The following is a 15,620-nucleotide window of genomic DNA, read 5'->3' as shown; positions in this document are numbered from 1 at the left end:
TTAGAGCGAATACCCAACGGCTTTGCGTACGATACGACGTGGGTCATAGCATAACGTATTGGCTAATAGTGCCCAGGCTAATTGACTAATAAACTTTTACTACTTCTCACTGTTTATAAGACAAAACACTTATCTCATGATATGTAGTTTGAAAGTTAGAATGGCAAATGTTGTTATATGTTAAATACAAATCAATTTTCTGTCCAAAGACTTTTGTAATACCCGAGCAACGCTGAATAGAACAGTTAGTTCTTCTTATATGGTAATTTATGTGAGACCAACAATCGCATTGACTCACAAAACTTTATGCGAAGATTGATTAACCAGATGGCCACGACCCACTAGCGATCAACCTAGTGATGGTGGAGTATATGATTAAACCTTTGGTTTGTATAATACACGATGGAGGGCTAGTGAACTGTGGTAGTTTTGTATAGTTCAAAATAGTTTAGGAATCAAGGATATAGCCTGATGTACAATGCATAATGCAACAGTGCATAATATGCATAAGAATGCTAAAAACTGTGCCAAGAATATTCCAGCTTATATTGTGTGGCGCCAACTAGCATTCAATTAAATTGACATAGAAAGGAACTAGTCACGTTTCATCTGTGGAAAAAATTAGTGCCCCTAAGGCACTCTGAGAAGTATACATATGATGATGATCATAGCATGCTGTGTGTCATTACAGGTCTAAAGCTGTGGCATTGCTGTCATTTACAAACAGGTACTTGTTATTCTAATCAAGCTGATCCGGGTGGCTACAGACCCTCAGACTAACTGTGCCAACAATAGCTTTTAGCATAGCATATCTTATGATTGTATAACAAGAGTAGGAGATCAAGCAATGATTTCAAAATGCCTTACATTCATCTAATAATGATGTTAAAACAGTTAACAGGAAACCCTTACGTTGAACATAACATAGCATAAAAGTCTCACATAAACACAGACAGCGAGGTGTGTTTTTCAAACAAGTGTAGGTTGATTAATAGACTCCGTGCATAATATGCATAAAAATGCTAAAAGCTGTGCCAAGAATATTCCAGCTTATATTGTACGGGCCAACTAGCATTCAATTAGATTGACATAAAAAGGGATTAGTCATGTTTTGTCTGTGGGAACAAATGAGTGCCACCAAAGCACTCGACAGGGGTTGTCACACGAGAGCCGAAACGAACTAAACGACACAAAACGAAGCGGTGTCAGTTGTAAACTGTTTGGCCGAAGACATTTCTGATCGAAACGAACCATTTCGGTCCTGCTCGTAATTTTGTGGTCGAATCCCTGCTCTTATTGGCTGGTTAAAATTATATCAAGCATGCTTCACATTTTCTCTTACATACCTGAGCAAATTAAAAAAGAAACGGACAATAGTTAATTTCGTTGATTAAACAACATGAAGCAATTTATGACAAGGCTCACCCGGACTATAGCAAAAAAGATGGCGTCATTTACAATATTTAGTCCCTCATTTCGAATGAAATGAGGGCACAAAACTATATGGAATTCGTTGGTAAATAAGTAAAATAATTAAAAGACGCCATCCATTGTCATATGATGATATATTGTAAAAAGATTTTGCCGGGCTTTACTCAGGCGCAATGAAGCTTGTGCCTGAGTAAAGCCAATAGCCACAATCTTTATCGATGACATCTATTGTATCAATATCAGACAGAAAGTCAAGTGACTTCGGATGCCCCGGGACATTTGAGCTTAGCCGAACCGAACAACCTCCGAACCAAACTTAAGTCGGTTCGGCCATCGTGTGACCATGGCTTAAGAAGTATACTCCCGCATCCCGCACACACACCCCACACACACTGAGCACACAAAACAGCAAAAAGCCACATGTGACACAGGAGTCACAGGTTAGCTACCCCTGCTGTAAGATGATACTAAATTGTTTACACTGTGAAGACATTTTGTCTTGTAGCTAAAATCTGACATGCTTATACTGTAGAATTTTCCAAATAAATATCAGCAGTAAGAGGAAGAGCTCAGTGAGCTATTATACTCAAGTTGTGAAATAAAAAGTCTACTCTTGTCAGTTGTCATCTCTAAATAAAATGAACAAGTGACAAACTAGAAAAAGATTCAATAGGTGAAAAACAGCCCAATCAGAGTGCTGACTTTAGTAGCGGCATATAAAAATTAGTTCCTTATAATACTTTAAATATCAAGTATTTCTAAAATATTCACTAAAAATAATAATCAACTGATATATGTAGATCAACATGGAAATATGTCAGTCTTGATTTGCCATCTCAATTTAGGTGTAATTTAATATAACTTATGTGTTAGTAAACTGTGTAACTATGGAATAATTGGAACAGAGTTTTGTAGCCTTAGGTCTGTCAGACAACGAACAAGTGTCCCATGATGAAATGGCTGGTTAAATTTCTTTGTAAAAACTACAACTATATTCCTTAAAAGCATAGCTGATTTGTTTTCCTTTATTCAGCCATCTTGAATAGTTTGAATGATATCTATCTGACTCAGTAAGATAATGGCTATTATAACTGCTGTGTATCTTGAACACTGAAAGCTGCTGTCTAATCTAGGACCTTCAAAACTGATCATCAATATAAAGAAGCAGATTCAGGATACATACCATACAGTGGCCTGTCAAAACTGATCATCTATATAAAGAAGCAGATTCTGGCTACACACAATACAGTGGCCTGTCAAAACTGATCATCTATATAAAGAAGCAGATTCAGGCTACATACCATACAGTGGCCTGTCAAAACTGACACATTCCTCCTTGCTTGGATGATTAATTGCTCTCTATCTTCCTGCTACATCATTTGTTATTTTGACCTAGCACAATGTTTATCAAGGCTTAAACCATAACTGTCACGAACAACTTTTATTGTATTTACTAGGTAAATCAGACACGCTGATTCCGATTTTGTACTCAAAATAAAGATTAGTCCACTAACTTTCAAAGTCATTTAGGCTTTTTTAAAGCGTTTCAATATCCGTTTCAAAAACAACACAATCGGCATTACAAGCTCCGCCCATAAATATGTGACGAAACCTAGCTTTTTCAGAAACGGAAGTTAGGAAAGTTTAGTCCGATTTAGAATAATAGAGATGGGTGTCTTAAAACCCATTATTATCTAAATCCAGCCTGTAAAATAATTTCAGTTTTTTATGAAAGGGATATAAACTATTTAAAATTGCTCGCAGCTTGTTACATGACGTTTAAATGGGCTGGACGCCGAGAAAAATGAGCTCAAAAAGCGCGGTTTTATCACGAGCTAGCGTTGTTATCGCGCTTTTTAAATATGCAATGCTAAATAGCTTATCTACCTTTCAGAAAAGACTGATATTATTTTTAAAGCTGGATTTAGATATTAATAGAATTTAAAACACCCATCTCTATTATTCTAAATCGGTCTAAACATCTCTACGTAATTTCTGTTCCTAAAAAGCTAGGTTACGTCAAGTATTTATGGGCGGAGCTTGTTATGCCGATCGTGTTGTTTTTGAGACCGATATTAAAACGCTATAAAAAATCCTTTATTACTCTGAAAGTTAGTGGCCTAATCTTTAATTTGATTACAAAATCGGAATCAGCATGTCTGATTTACCTAGTAAATACGATAAAAGTTGTTCGTGGCAGTTATGGTTTAAGTTGACGTCAAATAAAAAACCAAAGAGACAAAGTTGACATAACATGACAAACTCTTCTCTCATCTCTACCATTATCTGCCAACAGCTGCTGTTATATTATGATGATTGTAACAGCTGGTTATCACAGTCTATATGGTCTGGCTTGGTCATTGAATGAGCCTATCCTATCAACCTAAATAAGCATCGATATTGTTGGCACAGTTATTCTGAGGGTCTGTAGCCAACCTCTCAACTTGATTAAAATAACAAGTACCTGTTTGCATGTGACAGCGAGTCCACAGCTTTAGGCTTCACTTCACTTCAATGATACACAGGGAAAATTATAGATCCTATTGGAAAACCGCTGTTTCCGACTGATTGAGTATCCGGTTTGACTCGCTGATTTTGTGTGCTGTCATTGCTACGTAGATACTACGTGTTGTGTTGACAATGATTATAAACTAATGCACCTTCCCTGCAACCAACCAGGGACTCCTAAGTTAAGGATTGTGGGAATGATGAGGGAAGAAGCAACAACATTTATTATTCTATCTCTCTAACAAAATTAAAAGTATACTACACCGCAACTATAGCCTAACTATAGCTAACGAGCCCTATGGTCAGGACTCAGGAATATATACATGTACATTCATGGATACTGGAAAGGTTTAGTTGGATGGTAGAATTGGATATAGTAGGACATGTAGTACCGTCTAATAGTAGTTGGGTATGCTATTAGACGGTGCTACGTGTAGATGGATGGAACTTCAGTGCAAACACGCAAACAACATCAGTTTGGGTTTCTATGTTTTCAGCGAGCCGACTAAATTTTATTGTAACAGGAAACGGCGGTTTTCCAATAGGATCTATAATTTTCCGATACGCAGCATGATATGACCTTCATGACATGTATACTTCTCAGAGTGCCTTGACAGAGCTCATTTGTTCCCACAGAGGAAACGTGACTAGTTTCTTTCTATGTTAATTTAATTGAATGCTAGTTGGCGCCACACAATATAAGCTGGAATATTTTTGGCACAGCTTTTAGCATTCTTATGCATATTATGCACAGAATCTAATAATCAACCCACAATTGTTTGAAAAACACACCTCGTTGTCTGTGTTTATGTGAGACTTTTACGCTATGTTATGTTCAACGTAAGGGTTTCCTGTTAACTGTTTTAACCATAACATCATTATTAGATGAATGTAAGGCATTTTGAAATCATTGCTAGATCTCCTACTCTTGTTATACAATCATAAAATATGCTATGATGTAATTTGAATATTGTGCAGTACAACCATATGATATACTAAGAACATTGTGTTATACAATCATAAGATATGCTATGATACAATTTGAGTACTGTGCTGTACAGCCAAATGATATACTAATAACGCTGTGTTATACAATCATAAGATATGCTATGATATAATCTGAGTACTGTGCTGTACAACCATATGATATACTAAGAACACTGTGTTGTACAATCATAAGATATGCTATGATATAATTTGAGTACTATGCTGTACAACCATATGATATACTGAGAACACTGTGTTATGCAATCATAAGATATGCTATGATATAATTTCAGTACTGTGCTGTGCAATCATATATAGCACATAACATATTTTATCAGTTCATCATCAGCGTTTCATGACTTCAAGTGAACTGGAAAATTATGGTTAATATCATAAAGTTCTTCCTTTGCATCACAATCATCCATGACCTACCAACGAACGAGTCGTCTTGATTTTTCATGATGTCGTTCTCATAAAATTTGTTCTTATAACGAAAGAAGTATATAAGGATATTTGAAAACTGTTACACATGCAAGTGAAATTTCTAATCTAACATCCTGTGCAAGCATAAACTTGATTGGTTTACAGTTTTACTTGGAAAAAGCTATTGTAAACAGAGCCATGTGAATGCCAGTTATCCAGCCACTAAAGTTTCTGAAACACCTTACGCAATGCCGGAATAATGGCCGTTAGGGTTCAAAGGATTAATGTTCAATGGGAATACTCAGCTCTTAAAGATGTAGTTGCGTCAAAAAAGTCAATTTAATGAAATTAGGACCCATAAAAGGCTAAAACATCAGCCACATTTTGATGCCATTTTTGTCTTTGTAGACCAACCCTGTCCAGAGATATATGCGTTTGAATGAGGCCCTCTTTTAAAAAGCTCACGTTCCAGCGGGTGCCTATTTCGTGACGTCACAAGCAAGGTATCTGAAACGAAACCACGAGCAATAAATATGAGGTCGATTCGTTAGCCAATCATGCGTGCGAAATTTTTATATAGGCCGTAATAAATGTTATCACTCGTAAAACGCGTTGTCTGTGATCTCGAAGATTCTCCTAATTAGAGAATTCATTCTCATTACTCGTTACTGATTCAACGCGTTTCAACAATTACTAAGTTATACATAGTTTTAAAATGGCTTCAAGTTCGAGCGACCGCTACTCAGAGTTATCTGAGCAACTTTTAGTAAAAGATTGGAGTATACAGCCTATGGCCAAAGCTGACAGGCGTCAGCAGCGTTTTGCTGCAGAAGAAGACAGAATGGAGGTAAATTAACTTAGAGTCTTTTATACTTGAGTAAATGTAATATTTTTTATAGTCATAAATACATATACTAATTAATAAAATGATAATTCTTTGCTATCTCCAATCATCGTTTCATAGCTTATCTGCCGTTTTACCTAGCTATAATTTTTTTTTTGAATTTTCTTTGGTAAATTAGAGTCATGATTACAAATTATTTTCACTCGTAGGAAGTGGGTAAAATTGATTGATCATTGCAAATCTTTAATTTCCAGAATCAAAGCTTCGAATCGTTGGCTTGGCGTACTTGTGCCTTTGTTAAATGTTTATTCGTTTTTAAAATTACACTCGCAATCTATTTAACTCCCAATTTGGAAGCTGTCAATAGATACGCTTTAGAATGACATATCTATGAATGACATATTTATTGCATCTACTTTGTTTACATTTACTTGTTTTACTGATTACAGAATGTTTATGTCGTCCCACCAGCCGAAGAAGCTTTGTCAGTGTGGAAACTGCCATAAAAGAGAAAGCGAGACTTGAGTGCGTGCTGGATAAGCCATGTTTTGTTTGAGTTTGTTGCAGTAGATGAATTTGTCTTATTGTATCAGCTAATACTATGTGAGTGGCCACGACTTGATGAATATTTTTAATAAAAGCTTTATGCCGAGATGAAAATATTTTTGCTTGTAAAAATTATATAATAAAATAATATTGTTGAAGATAATGCAAAACATGATTTGCAGAATATTGTAGTGAATCGGATATGGTATATGGGTGTCCGCAGAACTGGAGAATGTGAGTTCAAATCCAGTTTGCAGCAGACTTCTCATCCTTAAAACTCTATCCCTGTCTATATTCTTTTCAAAGAGGTGGCTTGCTTATTTCACTTATTTAGTATTCAGAAAGAATACTACTAGTAAGAAACTAGTACGTAGGCAATAGGTAATAGGCGACATAATGTGGGCGGGGCTTATGGGAGGCTGTATATTGTTTGTATGGGTAGCTGCAGAACTGTGCTGATACAAAGACCGCGTTCTACATAAGTGATTTGACAGAATTACCGTAGACCGGTAGAATTGGTAGTCGGTACCCAAATGTTTACACAACATTTGGAGAAAGTGAGTAGAACAAATTTTCAATTTTTGTTATTTGAGGCCTTTGAAACATTCATAATAATGCATCTGTAGCAGGATTTAAAATTTTATTCTAGCCAACATGAGCAAATACAAAATAAGATATATGCCAATAGAGCCGCGTAAGACTAGACTTTTATCGCAAATACCCGATGTGAATACGAGAGATAGAGACAGGTTGTCAAACGCGTGACATCATTTTGGGCAAGTCTGGGCACGTTTTGGTGGCCTGAGCGTTTTTACGGCGATCAGATTTTTTCCGTTTTAATCTTCAAATATCTTGGCAATGCGATCGCGTAACACAACAAACAACATATCAACTGATAGAGAAAAAAAATGCTTTCTTTTAAGATCAACTTAAATTTGACGCAACTACTTCTTTAAGTTAAGCAGAAGACAATGTTACAATCAACTAACCTTCTGATCCAAAGCAGGAAACTCGTCATTCACTTCACCCATCGTCTTCTGACACAGGGAGGAAATACAACTCCAAATCTTTAATAAAAGCAAGCAAAACTTAGATGGTTGAGGTAGAGGCCACACACAAAACATGTGGGAAGTTGAAGACTCGCTGTATGTCCCAGGTACATGAATAAGAAAACCAGTAACAATTATACCTAGTGTAAAAATTATCAGATACAACATGTTAAACAACTCTTTATTTTCCAAATTCACGCAGTGTACTAGTGACACCCAGTGTACTAGTGACTCCCAGTGTTAGCAGTAGTGACACCCAGTGTACTAGTGAAACCCAAGGTACTAGTGACACCCTGTTTGCTAGTGACACCCTGTCTACTAGTGACACCCAAGGTACTAGTGACACCCAGTTTACTAGTGACACCCAGTGTTAGTAGTAGTGACACCCGGTGTAGTACTAGTGAAACCCAAGGTACTAGTGACACCCTGTTTACTAGTGACACGCAGTGTACTAGTGACACCCAAGGTACTAGTGACACCCAGTGGACAAGTGACACCCTGTGTACAAGTGATACCCTGTCCACTAGTAACACTGGGTGTACTAGTGACATCATGTGTGCTAGTAACACCCAGTGTATTAGTGACACCCAGTGTACTATTGACACCCTGTCTACTAGTGACTCCCTGTCTGCTAGTGACACCCAGTGTACTAGTGACACCCTGTGTACTAATAACACCCAGTGTACTAATAACACCCAGTGTACTAGTGACACCCTGTGTATTAGTGTCCTAATCAAGTATTACCATTATTACAAGCAAAGTATTGATTCAAATTCAAAAGCAGCATCCTGTTGTTATGTCAATTTCTCCCCCAAAAAAGGTTGTAAGTTTTACATTACTCCAGAGCATCTAGAATAAGTAAATTGGACAACTAGTTTGAACAGACAACTCCTAACTATTCATATCCAAAATTGTATGATTCAAATGGCATTATTCATTGTAGATCGGTGGTCTGCTGTGTTGCGACAGATTACTAACTATGCCAAAAAAGCACAGAGAATAAGTTTATGCACAACTATTCTAAAGTCCATGAAGGAGCACTCTTGGTACGAATGGCAGCATGACAGGCTGCTAAGCAGACTGTCATGAGGTTGAACCCACACGATGCAATCTTTTTTCACCTCCAACTTCGAACAGACAGAGAACTGTTGTTAAACTAAAGAAATGCTGTTTCCTCTGCACATATTAAAATATCATAATTCTCTCCGTTAGTTTGTCTTATTTGAATATCGGACTATTTTGTGCTGCTTGGATCCGAGTCTAAGTATGATGTGCACTTGATGGATTCTACTTTCACTCCCTTATTTTCTTTCCTTTTAATTCTATTGTTGTTAAACCTTAATATTAAATAATATTAAATATCATTAAACCTGCAGGTCCTTTTCCACTGCATCTACCATAGGAAAACACAATTCCTATGGTAGATTCCTATGGTAGGTGTAACTTCCTTCAGTGTAGGATGAAATAACTCTACAGTTGAATAAACAGCCTGATGGAGATCCTAAAAAGTAAAACAGAGAATGTTACTTTTACAATTGAGGAGAAACTAACACCAAACTGAAAAGTAATCTAGAGTGGCATTGTTCATTTACCCCACAGCAGTACTCGACTACAAATATCAATGATTTGTAGTTAGTTTGACTTTTAGTTTTGTAGATGACTGTTGTTTTTTTTTTGCTGGGTAGGGAAACAAAGTTTAATAGAAAACTCTGAAAGACGACTATAATTTGCAACAATGTTTTACTTCTGCTGCATTATAGTGGATATTATACCTTTGCTATTATTGTGTGAGTCGTAATGTTTAGAGTAAAGTCATAATAGGTAATTAGAGCAGAGTAGATTAAATCCCATCCCTGTAATTGGGAAATACCACACTTTGTGATCATGTCCTGACTAAGGAAAAAAGGTTCCTCAGCTGTGTTGATGTTGATCCGAATATAGACATGAAATAAATAGTGTGGCAGGCCCGGAAGTCATTAGGTAAAAGTAAGGAGCTTGCATCTGATGATCTTTATTACTGTAGCGGGCTAAAATACAGTTTACTGCTAAATAGTTTATCTGTAAAAAGTGTCAGAAGTTTCAGATTTTTTAAGAAAAGATCGGCCAATACTGATATTTGACCCTAGTATCGGCACCGATACCGATAGCCAAATCGGGGCATCGCTAATTATAACCATCGTGATATATAGCTTCCGACTAACACATCTGGGACTAACAGAGTTAAATACATCTGGGACAAAAATGGTTAAACAAATATGAGACTAACATAGTTAAACACATTTGGACTAACAGGGTTAAACATATCTGGCACTAACACGGTTAAACACATTTGGGACTAACATTGTTTAACACACCTGGGATTAACAAAGTTAAACAAACCTGCGCCTACCAGGGTTAAACTCATCTAGGACTAACAGTAATAAATACATCTGGGACTAACAAGGTTAAACACATCTGTGACTAACAGAATGAGGAAACATAGCAAACATAAATATCAAGAAAGTCCTAGTATAGCACACTATATTTTATGACTGTATAGCAATGCACTCAGAGTGTGCTAAGTAATATCTGTCTCAGGCTATCAGCAGTTCCTTGTTTCACGCGGTTTTAATACTTTGAAGAACATGCATATCAAAACAGTTGGCAAGTTTTGGACCAAAGGTTTCGTTTAGCAAACAAACTTTTACGCATTGCATTTGTGCTAAATACAGCGGGTAAAGGTTTTGCTCTGCTATAAAATTGTTTGGACGCTAATATCGGCTAGTTCAGGAGTGCAGAGAAAGCGTTAAAACAAAATATATTGCGGAAGGTATTAGACAACTAGAAGATGTTCGTTCCATCGAAAGCAATAAACAGAACGCAGCTATCCGAGCAAACGATGCAAATATTTTTGTTTTAAAAGCATTAATTTTTGTTTCTGCACGAAATATAAGTATGATTTGTCTATGCCACTCGTTCATGAATTTGAACGAAGTGAATTTGAATGAATGATTTGTATCATTTGATAGATTATTATTGTATAACTTATAAATATACAGATTTATAGCATATTATTTAATAGCATCCTTGCTGCTATCTTGACATGGCTTACAATGGATCGATTCTCATAACTCTACTTCAATTGCACATAAAAAGCTAGTTTTGGCTGCAAACTGTAGCAGACATATCAATCAGTGCAATGAGCTTTTATGCAACAATGTTAAATATAGATATAAAATAAAAATATGTCTTCAAATTTAGAATGGAATAAAAATTGAAAATGTCAACAAATTGCAAAGAAGGACACAGGCTATAATATCATCGCAGGTCAATTGCAAGCAATAGTTATTAACTCGCAGAGATATTGCTCGGTTTCTTGATGCATATTTAATTATTTGTTAAGAGATCTTTGACAAGTTAGAGGTACATGTAGGTTAGCCTATTTGTTGCATCCAAAAAGTTTAATATAGCTCCATCGCAAAAAGAGAGCAAAATATAAGCCACATTGGCTCGTCTGTAATAATCTAAAATTATATTTCCGAAATTCTGACGAGCCATTTGAAAAATCCACCGCCAGCTTCTATCTGAACGTCACCTCCAATTGACTGCCCATATAGAGGCAAGGTTGAAAAATAGAGCGTCATGGCGTTTAATTAGAGGTTTACGGTATATGCATATTACTGTATATGGTTTATATAAAGAATTAATTGTTTCACAGCATCAAAGAAGCTCTGCAGTTTTGCATGTATTAAAAAGATTTTATGAATGATTCAGTAATCCTATTATTATAACTATTGTGGTATATAACCTTGTGATGAAACATCATAGCTAACATAAACATCAAGAATGTCCTAGTGTAGCACACTATATTTTATGATTGTATGGCAATGCACTCGGAGTGTGCTTAGTATATTATATGAAGTATTTTATTTGTCTAGCAATTGTTCATAGAGTACCATATGGTTGCATAGCATAGTTTTCATATGTCCTAACAATTCTCCAACTGTGCATTCCACAATTGGTAAGCTATTGTGCTAAAATGTCGTTGTTCTTTCGGCGATCTACTACCACTTAACTAACTAACTAAACTTTCTGTACCAAAACCAATTATACTGTGGTAAGGGACTCCGCCCATCATACCAAACCGCCGTCTGAACTCAGTCTTTGATAGATGGTTCTTAAATCCTATGTTTTGTTTGTAAGATGGTATTATAGCGACCAGGTTTTGGTTTATATGACCGAATTCGTACTATTATTTGAAGGATGAAACTTGTGCTTAGCCCACATGAACAAGCTGGACATGTCGTTACTTTCATTCTATTTACGCAAAAGACTTGTATTGTAAATGCTACATGTAAAGATTTTGCTCAGCTAACAAAATTGTTTAGTCGCTATATCGACTAGTTCAGCAGTGCAGGAGAATTGAGGTCAGAAAACACTGTATAAAGTATTGAACAGTCAGAAGACACTGTGGAAAGTATTGGACAGTCAGAAGACACTGTAGAAAGTATTGGACAGTCAGAGGACACTGTAGAAAGTATTGGACAGTCAGAGGACACTGTAGAAAGTATTGAACAGTCAGAAGACACTGCGGAAAGTATTGAACTGTCAGAAGACACTGTAGAAAGTATTGAGCAGTCAGAAGACGCTGTGGAAAGTATTGGACAGTCGGAAGACACTGTAGAAAATATTGAACAGTCAGAAGACACTGTATAAAGTATTGAACAGTCAGAAGACACTGTGGAAAGTATTGAACAGTCAGAAGACACTGTAGAAAGTATTGAACAGTCAGAAGACACTGTAGAAAGTTTTGGACAGTCAGAAGACACAGTAGAAAGTATTGAACAGTCAGAAGACACTGTGGAAAGTATTGGACAGTCAGAAGACACTGTAGAAAGTATTGGACAGTCAGAGGACACTGTAGAAAGTATTGAACAGTCAGAAGAGACTGTAGAAAGTGTTGCACAGTCAGAAGACACTGCAGAAAGTATTGAACAGTCAGAAGACACTGTAGAAAGTATTGAACAGTCAGAAGACACTGTAGAAAGTATTGGACAGTCAGAGGACACTGTAGAAAGTATTGAACAGTCAGAAGACACTGCGGAAAGTATTGAACTGTCAGAAGACACTGTAGAAAGTATTGAGCAGTCAGAAGACGCTGTGGAAAGTATTGGACAGTCGGAAGACACTGTAGAAAATATTGAACAGTCAGAAGACACTGTATAAAGTATTGAACAGTCAGAAAACACTGTGGAAAGTATTGAACAGTCAGAAGACACTGTAGAAAGTATTGAACAGTCAGAAGACACTGTAGAAAGTTTTGGACAGTCAGAAGACACAGTAGAAAGTATTGAACAGTCAGAAGACACTGTGGAAAGTATTGGACAGTCAGAAGACACTGTAGAAAGTATTGGACAGTCAGAGGACACTGTAGAAAGTATTGAACAGTCAGAAGAGACTGTAGAAAGTGTTGCACAGTCAGAAGACACTGCAGAAAGTATTGAACAGTCAGAAGACACTGTAGAAAGTATTGAACAGTCAGAAGACACTGTAGAAAGTATTGGACAGTCAGAAGACACAGTAGAAAGTATTGAACAGTCAGAAGACACAGTAGAAAGTATTGAACAGTCAGAAGACACTGTAGAAAGTATTGAACTGTCAGAAGACACAGTAGAAAGTATTGAACAGTCAGAAGACACAGTAGAAAGTATTGAACAGTCAGAAGACACAGTAGAAAGTATTGAACAGTCAGAGGACACTGTAGAAAGTATTGAACAGTCAGAAGAGACTGTAGAAAGTGTTGCACAGTCAGAAGACACTGCAGAAAGTATTGAACAGTCAGAAGACACTGTAGAAAGTATTGAACAGTCAGAAGACACTGTAGAAAGTATTGGACAGTCAGAAGACACAGTAGAAAGTATTGAACAGTCAGAAGACACAGTAGAAAGTATTGAACAGTCAGAAGACACTGTAGAAAGTATTGAACTGTCAGAAGACACAGTAGAAAGTATTGAACAGTCAGAAGACACAGTAGAAAGTATTGAACAGTCAGAAGACACAGTAGAAAGTATTGAACTGTCAGAAGACACAGTAGAAAGTATTGAACAGTCAGAAGACACAGTAGAAAGTATTGAACAGTCAGAAGACACAGTAGAAAGTATTGAACAGTCAGAAGACACAGTAGAAAGTATTGGACAGTCAGAAGACACAGTAGAAAGTATTGGACAGTCAGAAGACACAGTAAAAAGTATTGAACAGTCAGAAGACACAGTAGAAAGTATTGAACAGTCAGAAGACACAGTAGAAAGTATTGAAATGTCAGAAGACACAGTAGAAAGTATTGAACAGTCAGAAGACACAGTAGAAAGTATTGAACAGTCAGAAGACACAGTAGAAAGTATTGAACAGTCAGAAGACACAGTAGAAAGTATTGGACAGTCAGAAGACACAGTAGAAAGTATTGGACAGTCAGAAGACACAGTAGAAAGTATTGAACAGTCAGAAGACACAGTAGAAAGTATTGGACAGTCAGAAGACACAGTAGAAAGTATTGAACAGTCAGAAGACACAGTAGAAAGTATTGAACAGTCAGAGGACACTGTAGAAAGTATTGAACAGTCGGAAGAGACTGTAGAAAGTGTTGCACAGTCAGAAGACACTGCAGAAAGTATTGAACAGTCAGAAGACACTGTAGAAAGTATTGAACAGTCAGAAGACACAGTAGAAAGTATTGAACAGTCAGAAGACACAGTAGAAAGTATTGAACTGTCAGAAGACACAGTAGAAAGTATTGAACAGTCAGAAGACACAGTAGAAAGTATTGAACAGTCAGAAGACACAGTAGAAAGTATTGAACAGTCAGAAGACACAGTAGAAAGTATTGGACAGTCAGAAGACACAGTAGAAAGTATTGAACAGTCAGAAGACACAGTAGAAAGTATTGGACAGTCAGAAGACACAGTAGAAAGTATTGAACAGTCAGAAGACACAGTAGAAAGTATTGAACAGTCAGAGGACACTGTAGAAAGTATTGAACAGTCGGAAGAGACTGTAGAAAGTGTTGCACAGTCAGAAGACACTGCAGAAAGTATTGAACAGTCAGAAGACACTGTAGAAAGTATTGAACAGTCAGAAGACACAGTAGAAAGTATTGAACAGTCAGAAGACACAGTAGAAAGTATTGAACTGTCAGAAGACACAGTAGAAAGTATTGAACAGTCAGAAGACACAGTAGAAAGTATTGAACAGTCAGAAGACACAGTAGAAAGTATTGAACAGTCAGAAGACACAGTAGAAAGTATTGGACAGTCAGAAGACACAGTAGAAAGTATTGAACAGTCAGAAGACACAGTAGAAAGTATTGAACAGTCAGAAGACACAGTAGAAAGTATTGAAATGTCAGAAGACACAGTAGAAAGTATTGAACAGTCAGAAGACACAGTAGAAAGTATTGAACAGTCAGAAGACACAGTAGAAAGTATTGAACAGTCAGAAGACACAGTAGAAAGTATTGGACAGTCAGAAGACACAGTAGAAAGTATTGGACAGTCAGAAGACACAGTAGAAAGTATTGCACAGTCAGAAAAAAATGAAATGAGTCAAACAAAAGCAACAAGCATAACACAACTGGCCAGCAAATGACATCAGGATTTTTGTCTAAAAAATGTTTGTTTTTGCACGCATCTTGAATATTTTCGTCTGTCACAAGTTTTAAATATATAATTGAGCAATTGATAGATTACTATTGTGCAACTTATTAATTTGCAGATCATAACATATTTTAAATTTAGTTTTTAAAAGCATCATTACCGCTATCCGAACTTGAATTTTAGTGGATCCATGCTAATAACTCA

General features: G+C 36.6%; 1 protein-coding gene across 1 annotated transcript; it reads left to right on the top strand.

The window, feature by feature from the left end:
- Positions 1-7,861: 7,861 nt before the first annotated feature.
- LOC137404824 (mucin-22-like) lies at positions 7,862-15,408 on the top strand. The gene is made up of 10 exons (XM_068091054.1): positions 7,862-7,895; positions 8,732-8,834; positions 12,216-12,447; positions 12,496-12,987; positions 13,096-13,324; positions 13,430-13,617; positions 13,726-13,917; positions 14,326-14,607; positions 14,746-15,027; positions 15,136-15,408. Exons 1-10 carry the CDS (start codon positions 7,862-7,864, stop codon positions 15,406-15,408), a joined length of 2,307 nt encoding a protein of 768 aa, XP_067947155.1.
- The last annotated feature ends 212 nt before the right edge of the window (positions 15,409-15,620 follow it).

The sequence above is a fragment of the Watersipora subatra genome, chromosome 9 (assembly GCF_963576615.1).
Source record: "Watersipora subatra chromosome 9, tzWatSuba1.1, whole genome shotgun sequence".
NCBI classification, from domain to species: Eukaryota; Metazoa; Bryozoa; class Gymnolaemata; order Cheilostomatida; family Watersiporidae; genus Watersipora; species Watersipora subatra.
This window is presented reverse-complemented; position numbering and strand designations above follow the sequence as displayed.